The sequence below is a fragment of the Vigna umbellata genome, chromosome 8, assembly GCF_029865625.1.
Source record: "Vigna umbellata cultivar VRB3 chromosome 8, Vumbellata_1.0, whole genome shotgun sequence".
NCBI classification, from domain to species: domain Eukaryota; kingdom Viridiplantae; phylum Streptophyta; class Magnoliopsida; order Fabales; family Fabaceae; genus Vigna; species Vigna umbellata.
The window spans coordinates 28,823,419-28,841,533 of NC_142172.1; the positions used below are offsets into that span (position 1 = coordinate 28,823,419).

At 30.7% G+C, this 18,115-nt stretch overlaps 1 protein-coding gene and 1 pseudogene across 3 annotated transcripts; both read right to left on the reverse strand.

The window, feature by feature from the left end:
* Positions 1 to 1,320: 1,320 nt before the first annotated feature.
* LOC124842102 (uncharacterized) lies at positions 1,321 to 6,960 on the reverse strand. 2 transcript variants are annotated; one of them, XM_088096775.1, is made up of 13 exons: positions 6,794 to 6,955; positions 6,632 to 6,691; positions 6,431 to 6,520; positions 6,284 to 6,361; positions 5,889 to 5,963; positions 5,494 to 5,546; positions 4,837 to 4,987; positions 4,284 to 4,394; positions 3,688 to 3,814; positions 3,503 to 3,597; positions 2,099 to 2,237; positions 1,875 to 1,927; positions 1,321 to 1,635 (listed from the first exon to the last, which is right to left on the reverse strand). In XM_088096775.1, exons 1-13 carry the CDS (start codon positions 6,938 to 6,940, stop codon positions 1,531 to 1,533), a joined length of 1,284 nt encoding a protein of 427 aa, XP_087952901.1. In that variant the 5' UTR covers positions 6,941 to 6,955; the 3' UTR covers positions 1,321 to 1,530. The 2 variants fall into 2 exon arrangements, with proteins under 2 accessions (XP_087952901.1, XP_087952900.1); XM_088096774.1 differs by lacking the exon at positions 1,321 to 1,635 and having other exon boundaries at positions 1,642 to 1,927; positions 6,794 to 6,960.
* A 2,932-nt stretch (positions 6,961 to 9,892) lies between these two features.
* On the reverse strand, positions 9,893 to 15,803 carry LOC124842105 (uncharacterized; annotated as a pseudogene). Its single transcript, XR_015781654.1, has 13 exons — positions 15,736 to 15,803; positions 15,557 to 15,637; positions 15,388 to 15,477; positions 14,674 to 14,751; positions 14,505 to 14,579; positions 13,949 to 14,001; positions 13,206 to 13,356; positions 12,751 to 12,861; positions 11,780 to 11,909; positions 11,537 to 11,634; positions 10,671 to 10,809; positions 10,400 to 10,452; positions 9,893 to 10,219 (listed from the first exon to the last, which is right to left on the reverse strand). The product of XR_015781654.1 is annotated as an uncharacterized LOC124842105 (transcript).
* Between the last annotated feature and the right edge of the window lie 2,312 nt (positions 15,804 to 18,115).

Sequence of the window (18,115 nt, forward strand, 5' to 3'; positions counted from 1 at the left end):
TAAATTTGAAATGAAATGAAATTGAAATAGACATGCTAGTAGAATTTCCAGGATAATTGTAGATGGGTTTGATTGTTAACAATTGTACATTGGAGGAGGAGGCTTGGATCAGGTGAAGGCTATTTTTATGCTACTAACACTTTTATTAATATTGGTTTCTATTTTTTATATTATGCATTTCTATTATTTTTTTAGTTAGAGGATTGCTGCATTATTTTAATTGTGTGTTTTGAATCTTTTTGTTAGCGTTAAGTTATTTCAATTATCTGAGTGTTTTATTTGTGTTATACTTAACGATTTATCCTTGAACATTTTCACATTTGGAAGAATTGGAGATTGTTTGTTGAGATGGAACACATTAAATTTTGTTACAATAGAAAAATAACAGATTAGTTTTCATTTGAGATGATTATTACTTTTAATTGAAGAGTTAAATATGACTTTAATTTTTTAATTTTATTGTGAAATTAAATTTTGTTTGTTTTATTTTCTTCATTTAGAACTTTCGGTATATAACCAAATATCCATTTTAATTTCTTGAAAAATTTATCATTCTACAGCAATTGTTAAGAAATTATCAAAATTTGGGAAGTCATGTGAAGTATGAAGTATACCAAGAAATCGTGTTACTCGAGAAATCGTGTTACTCGAACACCATTTCAACTTTTTATTTTTTATTATTTTTAACAACACAAATGTTATTTATTTATTATATTTTTTTATTAAAATTACACATTCTACTATTTTGTATCAAAATTATATTTATCAAACACAATTTTAGTAAAAATAAAAATAAAAGTTATACCTGATAAGTAGGGTTTCACTAAAACTAATAAAAATTATGTTTAATAAACATGACTACAATAAACAAAAATAACAATAGAAGTAGGACTTAAAAAAAAAAAAAATCTAACAAGATTGTGTATAGCCTACACATTCTGGTAAATTTTCCTGACTTTTTTAAACAACCGCAACCTAAAAGCAACATGTATATGAAAGGATAACTTCCTATACATACTTTGGTAGAGAATGTTCAATTATCTGAACTTAAAATTTGTAGAAATGGTAGCTTTTTTTAAATTACATTCTGTATAAAGAAGTTAGGATATGAATTTCCATTTTATAAATTTTTCTAGCTTTCTAAGTTTTATACTGATCAAATAAAGTTGTCGGTAACAACCTTTCATTTATTTTTTTCTATTGTGTCAAAACCTTCAATTTTCTTCACAGCACCAAAACACACTATCTTATGATTTCATTGTAATCCATGAGGAAGTTAACTCAAGCGAAGTGAAAACTAAAAAGCAGATACTATCCTCATTTCCACTACAAAAAGTCAAATATATAGAAAAGGCAAAAAGTTTAAATGCCATGATCATTAGCTCCACTGAACAACTAAGTCGAATATCCCAATGAAGACATCTCATCTGAAATGGAAGATTACAAGCTATTTATACTTGAAACTGTTGGATAACTAACTAACGGAAAACCTAGCTTTGGAAACAGAATACAGGTACCTATTATTACATGTTAAGATGAAGTACTCAAATTCTCCAATATAAAGGATTGAAAGTGTGGATCTGCACGATAAGGAAGACCACTCCGTGCTCCTAGATCCCTGCACTTGGCACCTGCCTGAAGTGGCAATAAAATGAATAAGCTCTCGAACCTGACCCATTCCCTCAATGCGAAGGGTTCAGTTTAGAGTCATTTGTGGGCAAAAAATTATCCAATCGAATAATAAAATATATACTTTAGTTCAATAGATTCACTCCATTTGCATTGTCCCAATTGAAGTACAAAATAAGCCATGCATATAGCACATTGTATTTGTGTGTGCGCGTGCAATGATAATTGAGTATAAGATCGCATACCACACTAGCAGCAAAGGATAGCATTGTCTCTGGAGTAAACTTGGCACAGATAGCTGAAAATAATAAGCACAGAACAGATGTCATCCGTGTATTCAGAGAAGTTAAATATGGTTTCAGGAAGAATAAACATAAGACATGTGGAAGTTTATATGCAAGTCGCACATTCTGATATCACGGCCTTGCCAAAGACTGAGAAAAAGATTTAGCAAAGCTGTAGAGTTTACCATAGATTACAGCCCCAATAAAAGCATCCCCAGCACCAGTGGTATCAACAAGCTCTGATGGTGGAATACTCTCGGCTGTTCCAACATATAACTTCCCACTAACTGTTCCTATCCCCTCTGCCTTCAATTTTGCCACTGACTGGGTGAATCAAAGGGAAAAACGTATGACTAAAAAGTTGACCAAAATCCCAAACAAGAACGTGAATTTTTTAAGTTACAATCCCTATTCCTAGAACCTCAAGGATCCAAGTACTTGGCTTTACTTTGAATGGCTGTAGAATACTTTTATTTATCTGTAACACTGCTATCAATTTACATATTAACTCTGAAAATAAAGAAATTAGTATGTAGAAGAGATTAAGTTGAACGCTGCAATCCAAGACTAAAACATAGAGTGACAAGGAATACTAAACACAAGTTGCTCAATCTTCCTTTGTATTGGTTTAAACGTAGACAAAGATTGCCTTGGCGGTTTAATGGTTTCAGAGTCTTCCATGTCAAAGATTGGCAAAAGAATGTAGGTTATATTTGGTCATTTCTGCAAAGGTTTTCTGTCATCCCTATCCTTTACTAATATTGCTAGAAATAAGAAAAAATGAGTTTTAGAGGCTACATCAGAACGGTTTGCAAAAAATGTCTAGCTCATGTTAGTGTGAGACAATATATTCATCTTGTGAATGTCTAAAAAACACGCACCAATGCTTGGTTTAAGCATTATAACACTGGTGTTAATTGTGAACGCAACAATTCACTTCAGTGATTTGAAATTGGTTCAAACCGAAGATAATCCAAAATTAGAGCTAGAGAAAAATCTCATATAGTATAAACACACCATTTAGTGCTGTGTCTGCAAGTTGGACACAGACACTTCTACACCACACTCCCCAGACACAATATTTAAAATCTTTTAACAGAAAAATTGTACTTGTTTGTAGCCAGTTAAACTACTGACAATTTCATTTAGGAAATTCTTAACAAAATGTCAAGAAAGTATGCTCCATGTCCTTATCGCACAAATTTTAGAATTTTTTCTGTCTCTATGTCTGTGTTAGTGTCCAAGCTTTACAAATAAATTTTTTTTGAAGCCCTTACCAAATACATTAGTACATCGTAAATGATTTTACAAAAGAGAGAAGTGATAGCAACATTCTCAGTAGTATTAGTTAAAATTAATTGAAAAGAAGTGGGAATCATACAGATTTGTGATTTTCAATAAATTTCAGCCAATAACATAGCGTGTGTTGCTAACATTTTTCTTACTAAAAGCTGGGTGTTTGATATAGCCCAACAACATCAGTTGTTCTAAGTAGCCCACCCTACCCCATACAGTGTCATAAAACTTGGGGTGAGATTTCAGTAATACCAAAATCAAGGAAAAATAATTCCGGGTTTTGTTGACATTACTGATTGTATGCAGGTTGGGGTGGATACACTCTTATTCCTTTTTAACTCCAATGATTCCAATAAGGTGTCAGCATCCACTTCTTCTGCAGAAGGACCTGATGCCAGAAAAGGCTCAGTAAATGAAACTATCTTTACATGAAAACCGAATAAAATATGCTAATATGGCCACTATCATCTATACATACTATCAGCCGTTCTCTCCAGCATTATGCATCCATCTTTTCCCAAAGTTACAATCACAAATTTTATGTTGGGCAACATTAAAAGCATAGAAACAAGTGCTTGTGGAAGAGTGGATGCCTCTGTCCATGCCTGTCAGCAGAAAAGAGTACATGTTTATTTAATAATTAAACCCACAGAATGGAGTAAAAATAAGGTTTCAGTAAAATAAATGGATATATAGGTGTATGAAATAAAAAAAAAAAGTTACGGCAAACAGAAAAGGGAAATGATATGTACCATTGGAATCAAGAAAGCAATGTCCCTTTTCCATCACAAAAAGAATAGCATACAGAGTAGATAACTGAAATGAATAGCGTGCTAATGTTCGATATTACAAATATGAGCGTGCCAAACGCACAAAGGAAGAGAATAGATTTTTCTTTTCTTGAGAGATAACAGCATATATTTTACAAAGTAAATAAAACATTTACTGATTGGCTGGGAACAGCAAAGTGGACTGTTAAAATCATTTCAACATTTATGAAATGAAAACAATATTGATGAGAGAAAATCTGGTATAATACATTTGTCACCAATTCTAGAGAAAAAACACACTTACCTTTGGAAACTTTGCTGAGCATACAACATAATCAGCTAGTTTTAGGATATCGTCCAACCCTTCCCTTGGCCTTTCTGCATCAATTAAGATGGGTATATTCTTTTTCACTGCCTGCACTGAAAAAATATAAAATTTTGTTTGCTTCCCTTCGGATGAAGCTCTCTTTGTCCATCCCCAACTTCCTTTACAGGCAGGGGAAAACAGATAAAAGAGAGAAATGTGTAAAAGAATACCAAGGGAAATTACATAAATGGTACTTGTAGTATTCACAAACTAGTAAATACCAAGGGAAATTACATAAATGGTACTTGTAGTATTCACAAACTAGTAAAACTATACTCGTAAAAAGCTCTCTCCCTAAGGTTGGTTGGTTGGTTCCACCCCGCTCCCCCTTAAATTTTCCCTTTTTCTATTCAACAAGTGTATGCTTCTTTTAAATTTTGCATGCTTCAAGCCTTCAGCTTCTATTTTCCTTCTTGCTGATTCAACTATGAAATATGACTAGGCCTTATAGTTTGCATCACAGTTGCAAATAAATTGTACAGATGATAACCTCTTGGGCAACAAGTAGAGCAGTGTCAGGCAACCTGCCATCAAAATAAGCAAATTTTGCTCCATCCAATGCAGATAACAAACTTGATTTTGGCAGGTTGTCTGGTATCATTGGAGGATATCCTGGGGTATGTATACAAGTACGGGTCTTCCTGAAAAATCACACTTCGAATGAATCAGGTTACCAATAAAATTATCAACAATCTCCCTAGAAGATAGCAATGAAGTCAGGTTACAATGCTTAAAGAACTCAATTTATAATTAATAATGATAGCAAATAGTTTTTTTTTTGTATTATTACGACTAATGAGCAATTTCTGTCTCATTCATGCAGTGAAGGTTCGTTGAAACAAGTGTAGGCCAATTATGGATAAACACAAGATAATGGAGACATGCAAGTTATAGTCAATAGACATGTAAAAGTAAAACTGAAAAGTTTGCAGCTTCTGTTCATTTCCTCCTATTTTTATTCTTCAAAGCAAATAGAAGTACAGCAGCATGTCTACAATTTTATGCTAAAAACATTCAGTTGACAGTGATCCAAATCTTGACTAGATACACAAATCATACTCTGTGCCCCCACCTCTTCGTAATTAGACCATGAATATACTCAGTAAAGTCAAGATATGTAACATATATGTAAGCCAATGACCATTACGTTTGGGTGTCGACAATAATATATGTAAATGGTGATGTTCCCTCCTTAGACACCTGCAAATAACAGGGAATGCATCCACTGAAAAAATTATTAAAAAAAATAGTTAGGGCAGATGCTCTCTTAATTGTCTATTCTCAACCATCACTAACTGCTTTTAATTGCAAAATTCAGAACATACACTCGAGGAAATTACAAAAAGTAGTTAGTGGGGAGTGTAAAGACAACATTGAGAGCATCAATAGCATTTAAGTTAAGAAAAATGTATACATACAGAAACATACACAACCTGGTGAAGAGTTAAAAGAAGCTAATAGCGACTTCACCATGGAATCATAATATCGTTCATATCCAACACAAAGAGTAAAAATTACAAAGAGAGCCGTCTTAAAAAGTACCACTATAAAGGATGTATCTACACCATCAGCTCGCAGCTCGTCTAATATACCCCTGCCTTGACTGTCATCAGCAACCTAATAATTGTCCAACCGTGTGTGTATCAGTATAAAATTTAAACCATTAAATATTATCGATAGCTTTATTTTTACAAAAGAAATTCTGAGGGACATGAGTAAATAGTGCACTGAACCATTGATCATTTAAAGGTTTTACACTTTCATCAAATGACAAACTGATACGTATACCAAATCTATTGAATAATACAGCAAATTACCTTAAAAGTCATAGCCACAGTGATTTCTGATTAATTGACAGTGTAATATATATATATATTTTTTTTAATTCTAAGTGCATAAAAATTAAAACTTTAGTTTATTTAAATGAAAAAAACAACCTTGGAAATAAGCCTTGCGTTTAGGCCCAAGCGAGCAAGGCAGGTTAAGGCATTACCAGCATTGCCACCTCCTTGAACCTGATAAAAACCACCAGCAAATGTTAGCACAACACAAAATTATTCATGAAAAGTGAAAGAAGAAGGTACCTTCAAATTTGTGGTTCTGATTTTGTCATCTGGCTTAGGATAAGCGGCCACGCTTGCCAAGAAATCGACAGACACTCCTCCACATCCCACCTGCACACACACATATATGCATACATACATATGTAAAGATTAAAGAAATAAACTCTCTAATTTTGACGACAATGCTTCAAATGGAATGATGTATATAGAGAGAGAGCTTACAACGACGGCGTTTTGAGGATCGGAGGACATGGTAACCCTGCAGCGAGGTCTTCTCCTTCTCTTTGACCCAAACAAAGTAATTGAGACAAAAAGAGCAAATTAAGAACAAATAGTTACAGAATTAGCAGAGAGAGAAAGAAGATGAGAGGGAGAGTGAATTACATTGACGAAGTTGAGAAATGGGTGAGGTTGAACGCTGGATGTGAAGGTTGAAGAAGCATTGGGAATAACAGCGCAGAGGTTCAACATCTTTTGGTTTGTTAGCGAGTGAGAGTGAGTGAGTGGTGGTGGCGCCAGATTCAACTTCATCAACTTTGCTTCTATTTCAACCTACCATTTTCTTTTTCTTTTGCTTCATATTTTGCCATAATTAAATATTTCATTTCTGTATATATTTTTCATATATTGTACCGTTTTATATATTTCCTAAAAGAAACATCTTTTCAAAGTAAAAATTTTCTTTCTTTGGTTTAATTTCAAGACAAGTAAGGGAAGTTATTTTAAATATAAAATTTAATACCAATTTATCTTTATTTTCGTGAATTTTGTTTGATATTATTTTTTGTAATGTTCAATGTATTTTTTAATTTCGTAATTTATATTTAATTTAGTTATTTTTTACTGATGACATTTAAATAGTTAAAAATAAAATGTCAACAAGAACAAATTATATTATTAAATGACTGTTATTGTTACGTAACCACTTAAAACACCTAATGAGGTGAATTTTTGTTTTTTAGAATTGATTTTAGGGTGTTGCTTCCTCCACTACCACAGCCTTCTCCCTCCACCTTCCCTTTACTATTTTGCCCCTCAGTAAAATTTTATTTTTAAAATTATTGTTTTTTAATTTTACTCATTTATAACATATTTCACTGATAACCTACGTAGTTCCTTGTATGAGTAAAATATTTTTCTGCAAAGCTCAGTGATCGTGAAAAGAATTATCAAGCAATCTTCCTCTTGCTTTCGGTGCAGTACGTGGTGCAGTGCGTTTGTGGTGTAATGTGCTTGTCGTGGTTCCTCTCCAGGTACGTAGTCATAATCCTTCCAATAATCCTAAACCCTAAACCCTAAACCCTTCCAATAATCCTTCCAATAATCTTTCCAATAATCCTTTAACTCTAAAACGTAAAATGAAAACGAAGCCTAAACGGATGACATCCTTCACATCCGTTTAAGGCAAAACGGATGTCGACATCCGCCTTAAACGGATGTTGACACCCGTTGAAGGATGTCATCCGTTTAAGCTTTGTTTTAATTTTATGTTTCTGTTATTATTTTATTAGATATTTTAATATTTTGGTTTATTATTTTTGAATATCTTTTTAATGTATTTTAATAATGTATATTTATATTAGTTTATATTTAAATATTAAAATATTAAAATAATAAAATAATAAAAATAAAAAATTTTAATTTTAAGGATATAATTGGAATTAAAGATAATTGGGGAGGTGGAGGGAAAAGACTGTGAAGGTGGAGGGAGCAACACCCTTGATTTTATATCTTATATTTTTAACATAAAACTTCAACCACACTGATTCGTTTGATTCAATCAAAACATTCACGAACAACAAAACGATCAGTATAAATTACTTTTCAACTCATCATAACTTAACTTACATTCATCCACACAAAAAACATAAACTAATTTAAAAAAAAAAAACAAACCCAATAGAACAATTAACCTTCCTTACCTCAACTTAAACTCTTTGTACAAAACTCCATAAACATGAGCTCTCATACAACATTTTATTTACATAAAAAAAATCTCTTATCAAATGGGAAAAAAAAAAATCCTAAGAAGAGAATATAAGTATGTTTTAGAAAAATGATAACTTTTGTAAAATTTCGATTAGTTAATTTTCTATTTATAGCTCAAAATTTTTAATATTAAATTAGATTAATTTTACTCGAACTGTATCTCATCTACCAATATTCCTATTCCTATGTATTTTCCAAGTCTCAACATATTAAACTCTAATCTAACTATCTCATATGATGATTTTCTTATGAAATTTTTAAATACTAATTATTTTTGTTTTAATCCTTTCTTTTAATATCTTTATTATTAAGATGATTTTATGTAAATTAAATTAATTTTTGTGTAAAATTTTTATTTTATAAATATAATTTTAGAAAATAATATACTAACACAAAAAGTTTTACAATTATATGTGTCATTTATTCATTAAATTTAAAGTATATCAGCATAATAATATAAATAAATAATAAATTGTGTCAAATATTTTTTCCAATAACTTTTCATGGTTAGTTTGTGAAGTGGATTACATTTCTAGTTTTTGTCTTTTCTGAAACATAATTTTAGATTGCCTTTTCATTGTTTTGAAACACATGATCTTATTCATTCCTATAGGTCACTAAATCTATCGATTTAAACACAAGACTGTTTTTTGGATTTTTTTAAATCATAATATTACACATAGTTATGTATCATAATGATTATAATAAAAAATTTTAAAAAATAGAAAACAAACATGATTAAAAACCGTGTTACGATTTTAGGAAAAATATAAAAAGCCAAAAAGGTGCTGCACTTCATCAATAAAAGAAAAAGAAAAGTAAAATAACCCTAAATTCGTACTTTTAAATATAATTTCTTTATTTAAAAATTGTGACTGTAAATAAAATTCTCCATAACCTTTTTTTGTAAATTTGCTTATTTACGTAAAATATATAAATAGGTGCAACATTTTAAAAAAAATTGAGAGCGTCTTGCTAAGTAATCACTTTGAGGGTGTTTTTTTTCAGTTTTAGTTTAGTGTTTTTCAATTTTCTATTAATTTGAGTAATCAATGATTCTTATTCGATTGAATTAATTTACTGAACTGTATACTTGTTTAAACTTTGAAGAACATAAATGAATTCTATGAATAGTAAATTTGTGAATTAACCTTTCATTTTTAATTATTTCTGTTTTTAATCTTCGTTTGTATTTTAATTCTATTTGAATTTTACTTAAATTCTAAAAATGTTTAAATTAGTATGCATAGAAAGAATATTAAAATTTAAATACAATACATATTTGTTTGTTGAGAATCAACCTATATTATACTCTATTACAAATTTTATATAAACTTGAATGCTTTGATTTCAAAATAACATTGAAAATTAAGCATTACTTGAACCACTGAATGCCAATGTTTCTTCAAATTCTAAATAAAAAATAAGAACTCTAGGAAGAAAAGAAGCTAACAAAACAAGAAAAAGAAGCGAGAAGAATAACAAAAAGCAATCTTGATAGAGAAATACACTTTATTGCAAAAAGTAGATCTTAGAAACTTGGAACTTGACACACATTTTTATCAACATCTATACAATTTAAGTTACAATTAGCTACACTAAGACATAAAAACACAAACATTTGAGCTGTATGATTAATTATAAACTGGAAGACAGCAGAAAAATTCCTACACTGAAGCCTTGTTTCTTGCATGATTAATCTAGGATTTAGATGAACTGTTTAGGACTCTATACTATACTCTCAGTAAAAGATGTCAGGTATGGATTGGTGCGGTATGGAAGGCCAGCACGAGCTCCAAGGGCTCTACATTTGGCAGCTGCCTGTAATTAGCATCAAAAGCAATCTTGATTATCTTCAAATTTCCAATTAAGTTGAACATAGAAAAGTATAAAAAAAACACGTGTGTTTCTCTATTGTTCTGTATTTGTGTACAACTTTTTGCATGTGATACCATTGATTACGTTATAAATCCAAATTAAGCCATCTCGTTTCTTGCTTACCACATAAGAAGCAAAAGGCAACATTTTTTTTGGTGGCAAGTTGGCACAGATCGCTGCAGATAAAATAACCACCATGTAAATTCTGAAATTGTAGCATCAAAGGAGCAAAACTAACAAGCCAGTGAACAAATGACATGATCAAAAGTTAGAGAGGGAAGAAGTGATGGATACAATAGAATTACGGTGAACAATATAACTCTATCTCTGAAATTGGGTAGAATCTGTATAGAGGAAAAAACAGAAAATTCCTATATGAAGAGATTGCGCTTACCATATAAAACAGCTCCTGTAAATGCATCCCCGGCACCTGTTGTATCAATAAGCTCTGATGGTGGAATCTTTTCAGTTGTCCCAAAATATAACCTCCCACACACAGATCCTATCCCTTCAGCTATTAATTTTGTAACTGGCTGGGAGGATTAAGCAAAAAGATCCATCCAAGAGGATTTTACATGAATATAATGCAACCAGACATTGTTTAGCCAACATTTACCATAAATCAGAGTTATGAAAAATGGTGTTACAGGTATAGAAATTTTTAACCTCAATTAATAGAATGCTAGAAATTTCAAGTTACATGACATTTGAATCAAAATGCCTTTGCAAAAAAGGTATCCCATCGCATACCTTTAGGTTGCCGATCATTTGATCAACATGAAAAGAAGTTTTGATCTGTACTTATCTTAATTGCCAAAGGATCAACTAACTCTCTTTCCACAATAAAAATAAGTTGTGCAAAAAGTCTCAGTTTCTTTGCCATGTCCATATATCCATGGGAAAAGTATCAGTTGCTTTTGCAGTATTCTGTTAACCAATGTTATCTTGCCCCAGGAATACTAACCTAAATTAACTTTCTCCCATTTTGGACATTTAAAATGTGACTCTTTTTTTCTGAACAATCTCTACCAGAAATATGTATATATCTACCAGTTGGACAAGCTCTTGTGCCATTTGATAAAACAGACAAGTCTTGTGTAAGTGACGACTTTGTACTAGTACTAGTAGTGTTTCATATGACAGATTATTAGAAGCAGTTCAGCCCATATGCCTACAGGGTCCAATGGTTTAATAAATAAGAGAACACATTGCACAATCAGAGCTCACCTAGAATTTTAACAATAAATAGCAGGTTATTACCGAGGCTATGCAGGTTGGCATGGCTGTGCTATCGTCCTTTGTTTTTGTTAATGATGTCAGACAGGTGTCAACATCCATCTCTTCTACATGAGAACTCTCTGCCAGAAAGTAATTGCAACTTATGCTACAGAAGAATTTAATTGTAAAAAAAACTATTTATCCAGATACTACACTTTCTGCCTATTTTTTCATATGAATTCAACTTGATAGGGCCAAAAACAAGAAGTAAACAAGTATTTTTACCATCATCTACACACTTCTCAAGCATTATGCAGCCTTCTTTTCCCAAAGTTACAATTGCAAATTTAAGTCTTGGCAACCTTAAAATAATTGAAAGTAGTGCTCTTGGAATAGATGATGCCTCTGTCCAGGCCTGTCAAATTGTTACTCAAATCATAAATACAATTCATATAGAAAGAAATATCACACAAACAGTTCAACCAAGTAGAATAGAGAACCATACATGAAATAAAATAATGTCCAAACATTCAACCTTGTAAGGGTGAATGAATGAATAAAATGTTTCAGTTAGTTCTCTAACAACTTTAAAATCGAAAAAGATGAAATTAGGAAAGAATTCCTGAAAACAATGAAAGCTGATTTCATGGTTTCTAGTACAAATCTTTAAAATTAGGAAACAAATGGTGAAATTTTTGTAATTTTAAGTGAAAACAGAAAATGGAAACAGAACAGATTCTCTCAAAGTAAACGAGCCCTTAAAATGGTCACATGTTAGACTTGGAAGAAAATGGTTAGTGACAAGTTGTTCACTCACAGAACTGTAATAAATGATGTTAAGGCACATTCCTAACGTAGATCCACCATGGGACAATCTGGTGGATGCCTTTAGAAAGAGGGTGGGGGATGCATACACCATGCATGTTACATAATCCTCTTTTTTTATGCTTTATGATGTAACATGTATGATGCGCCCTAAAGCAAGTCCCAAGTTCTACTCTACAAGGAGGTCCTTCCACATGTTAGATAGGAACAAACTCATATTTCCATTTTATTATAAGCTTTATATAGTTTTCCTAGGGTATTCTTCGGACTATAGGACAAACAATTTGAATTTGCAAAAGAAAATTGATTAAATAGTTCTCCTAGGTCCTTCTGACTATAAGACAAACAATTTTGAATTTGAAAAGGACTCACAGGTCCCAAGTATTTGAGATATTCTTGGATTCTACTTCATGATAGTTTGAGTAACTTGCCTTTGGAAAATTTTCAGAACATACAACATAATCAGCCAATCCAAGGAGGTCGTTCAACCCTTCCCTAGGCCTTTCAGCATCAATCAAGATAGATATATTCTGCCGAAATGCCTGAAAGGACAAAATATAATTAAATTTAGCTTATGTTTCACCAAAATGCTTTCTCTTCAAATGTCAAAAGCAATCACATTAAGGACAACATTTGTGAGTCTAGTAATGATTCATTTACAGATGCATAATCAGGTGTATTTTCACAATACTTTATACAAAAAAGGGATTTGAAGTTTTCTATCCTAATTACGAGGCTTATGATCTGTTATTTTATATCACTGCTGGTATTTGAATTAGTAACCATAATAAGTATTGACAGCAGTCACAAATTTGACTTGAGCACAAATCTAATGAGTATGGAAGTTCGCATTACCCAAACTAGGTAACAACTAAGATGTAATTACCTCTTGAGCAATGACAAGAGCACTGTCAGTCATCCTTGCATCAAAATAGACCACTCTTGCTCCATCCAGTGCAGACAACAAATTGGCTTTTGGAAGATCAGCTGGAACCATTGGAGGGTATCCTGGGGTGAATATACATGTCCTTGTTTTCCTGAATGTTTAAATTTCCAGGTTTAATCATTTTGCACACCTGAATCAATCAGGTACAAGGAGTCATTTAAATCATTTCAGTTAGGCATGACAATTTATCAAGAAAGAAACTTTCATATGAAGATATTATTCTACTGTATTTCCATCATGTTCTTGCAAATGTCCACTGTAATGTATAAATTGCACATATAAACAAAGAAGAATGTTGAGTCACTGTTAAACTCACAACTTTAATCTAGTTTTATCATTATTTCAAAAGAAATTTAGATAAAGGAACGAAACTTAAATGCAATTTTCTTAAATTCTTAGTGTTGTTCTCTGGTGAAAATTAACTAAAAAATTAGAATTTTACCTGATCCATGTAATGATACTTTGGAGGTTAAAAATATATAATGCAGATTAAAGTGAAACTTTAATTCTGACTAAAGAACAACACGAACAATAGTTAAAGAACTGCATTAAAGTTTTGTGCTTACAAAAATGTCATTGTCAAAACTTTCATTTTTCAAGCCCATCAAGTGAGAAAATGTACAGACTTAGCCAAGATAATAAACATAGATCTTGTTTAAAAATTGTTTAAGTACGTCACATACGTTTGGCTGTCAACAATGATGTAGCTAAAGGGTGAAGTCCCTTCCTCCGAGACCTGAAAAGAAATGGAAAAAAGAATCAATGAAAGAACACCCTCAAAATAGAGATTGGGTTGAGCACTGTTTTGCTTGCCACAACCAAGAGCAAATGACAAAAGGATAAAGTGCCATTTACAACCTTTTTCATGAATTTATTCATACTGCTATTACAGACCAAGTAGCAAGTTATGCAACCAAAAATAAGAGTATTTTATTATGATTCAACAACTACATGTATAAAGGAAAAAGCATTAGAAGAGTCAATAGCACTATCAAAATCGATGGTCAAAAGACTAAAGTTAACTAAAATTGTATCTCACAAGATATGCTTTCTATATGTATGTGTGTGTGTATGTGTTATATGTATGTATGTATGTATATACAAGGTTTAATTACTTTTACTAAAAATATTCTTGCTTTTGTTTCCTTTTTCCTTTTTCCTTTTGTAGGAGGAAGAGCATCCAGGTGCTTGTAACTGTCTGCTCTTCAGACTAACAAAAAAACATCGACATATACATACCACTAAAAAAGAGGTATCCACCCCTTCAGCCTCTAGTTCCTCCATCATACTCTTACCCGGAGCATCATTTGAAACCTAGAGATTTCAAATTGCATAATCATAAGAAATTAACCCCAATCATGATGTTTAGTACTCTATCATAAGCTTATGTCATGCAAACAAGATAAACCTTAGAAATTATTCTTGGCTTTAAGCCCAAACGGGCAGCACATGTCATAGTATTTCCAGTGTTTCCACCACCTTGGACCTGCCAAAACAAAAATGGCACAAAACATTAATCACCCAAAAATGTTAGGAAGTGATCAGTCTGGAAAAGTAATTTTAAAAAACAAGAAATAATAATTTTTCATGTTTAAAAAGTAAAAGAAAAAAGAAATCCACCGTGAATTTGCCCGAGTTAAAACAGAAAAATTCTGAAAAATATATAGAAGTAGTGCTACTCAAGCAAGAATGATAATGTTTATCCATAATAATTCAGTACTATACAGTAAAAAGCAACAATTAAATTAAAATTTGCCACACATTATAATTAAAGTTGTGATCAGGATGACATTATTTTAAATAAACAAAGGCAAATTATTTTATCTATTTAAGTTGTAAAAGGAAAAAATAGTGGTCCACTCTACCGACAGTGAGTGGGTAGAGTTGGTTACATGGTTTTGTTACTGTTAAAGTCAACGTCAAAAAGTTTTTCAGGACCCAGAAGCCAAAACCATATCATTTTAATTTTAATTAATGATGCTTGGTGTGATGTGCTCAAAGTTATCACAAATCTGAGGTGTTGAAAAGGCAGAATAGTAACCATGATAGCATCAAGGATAATAACAATAATAGAAGAAAGAGGAAAGAAAAGAGCGTGAGTGGAAGCTAGAGAAGGAAAAACCTTGAATTCAGTGGTTCTGATCTTGGCATCAGGTTTAGGAAAAACTGGCACTACTGCCAGAAAATCCACCCCAACCCCACCAAATCCCACCTGCCAAATAAACATAACACTCATAAATTGAATTGAGAAGAATCACTATGAGAATGAGAATGGTAGTAATCATGCTCACAATGATGGGGGTTTCAAGGAGAGGAAGAACAGAATCAGAAGACATTATTTGGGTTCCAAAGTTTAGTTTCTGTTCTTCAGCCTGGGAAAAGTTAGCAATCATATCATATATCATCGTACAATATGCTATATTTATAAGACCAAGAACGTGAGATGAGAGATGAGTGCACGTCAATTTACCAGACAAACCTTGTAATGATGGTAGCAAAAGAGTGGCAAATGGTGAGGAAAAGTAGAAGGTGTATGTGAAGATGAAGAGAGCAGATAGTGAAAACAATAGGAAAAGGGTTTTTAATTTTTGACTGTGAAATCGTTGTCACTATTAAGGTTTTTGGTTTGGTATAGGTCCTGCTAAGATTGACTTCTGAAAAATCAATGTTACCCTTTGTAAGGGTTATGATTTTCTGAATTTCATCCCTTTGATTTTTCTTTTCAAATGGTGCAATTCATTTGAATTCAAGGATAGGGGTAGTCATTATTGCTTCAGTTTTTTTAATTAATGTACCTCTTTTTGGGAAAGTCTTAGAGAATTGATGTGAAATTAATTTAATATTGTAAATTTAACTGAAAGTTTCCTGTAAAGTTCTTTGGACTAACTTTCCCAACTACTACCTTTTGAAATTTTATTTATATTATATATTTGTCTCGGTCTTATTATTTTAAAGGTAAATGGTCTGTCTAATATAAATAAATAATTATATATTTTATTTTAGTATAATTATTTTAATTTTATTTTAATTTGTATTAATAATTAATATAATTCATGACGTATTTTAACTTTTAAATTAGTACGTGTATTTGTTAAAACAAATTAAAATTAACATGTGATTAATTTTAAAAGAACAATATATATCTTAAATTTACAAAATAAAAAATAAAAAGAGTAAAATAATCCTTAAATATTTATTATATATTAAAATTAATTTTTCTTTTAATAACTATGAGTAATAGTTACTAAGGATTAAATATATGTTAATTATTTATATTATTAACATATTTCAAACGAAATTAATATAATTAAAACTTTGTATTAAATTATAATTTCTTAATATATTAGAAAAAGTAGAGATACCAGTACTTATTTTAGTACATCAAACTATTTATACTTATTTTAATATTAAAAAAATTTCGAACTTAATACTATATATATATATGTGTGTGTGTGTGTGTTTTACTGTAAATATTTGTATGAGACTAACAAAAATAAATTAAGTATTATGCATTATTCACATGAACTTATGCATTCAACTTTATAGAAAAAAATTTTGTTCAACTTTCTTAAAAAATACAAAAAAAGAAAAACTTCATTTTGAATTATAAAAGAAGACTTAAGTAAATTACTTTTAAAAAGTACTTTAATCATAAAAGTATTTGTTGTTTAATGTTCTCATTAATTAAATGTTAGAACATATTAAAATATATAATGTTTTGAGTCCTTAATTATATACTATAACATATTTACTGGATTATAAATTTAAAATATGAGCTTTATAAGATTTTATATTAAAGTTTAATATTATTAGAATAAAAACATTTTTTAAAACTTAAAAATAAATTATAAAAATACGAATCTTATAAATATTAGTATTTAAACAAAAGTTATGAAATTTTAAGATTAACATAACAAAATAAAAAATAAATTAATATTTGATGACAATCCTTCATGCAGAGACCGTCGTAGGCAATCGTTTTCAACGAATAATACATTACTCGCTAAATAATTGAATTCATTTTTGGAGCGACGTGGTGGTTGATTGCAATGCTCCATCCACCACTTCTAACATCTCTCTTATTTATTTCACTATATTTTATTTTTAATCCAAAAATAATAATTTAACAATATGAGTGGTAATATTATTTCATAAATAGATTTTGTGGGCAACTTAAGCTTTTTCTGATGGTTTAATTTATTAAAATGCTATTGTAAAATATATAAAATTGTTACCTTAAAATTTTCATAATTTTCGTCGAGATAAGACTAAACATTTATATTTAATAGTGTGTGAAACACTGAAATTTGTTTTTAATATATAGCTTTTTAATGAAATTACTTAGAGTTAAAATTTAATTTACAAACCTCTCTAATACAATAATATTTACCATGCATGCATAATATTTAAATGAGATACTTATTAGTTGTATGTGATCCTATATAATTTTACATACAATTAAGTACCCTATACAAAAATTCACTCAACGTTTTTAATTTTATTTTCTTTTTAGTTTTGATTAGTTCAATGCTTTATTTCCAAATGTTATAGTTAATATTGATCCCTATTTTCATAAATTAGATTTAAAATTCTTGATAGTTGAAATTGATGATTAATAGATGAAAGATAGTTTGTTTGTTTTGTATAGGTAAGAATAGTGATAATCTCTTCTCAAATGAGATTGAGCTAAAGGAAGAAGATGAAGCTATGAAGTTGAAAGTGGTGCAGAAGTAATGGAGATGGAGAGAATGTGTCTCAGTTTGGAGGTTTAAGTGATGAAATGGAAATAATTAATGATGTTCTTAGAGGTTAGACCAACTCTAGATAGTGGTGGCTAAAGGAACCTCATG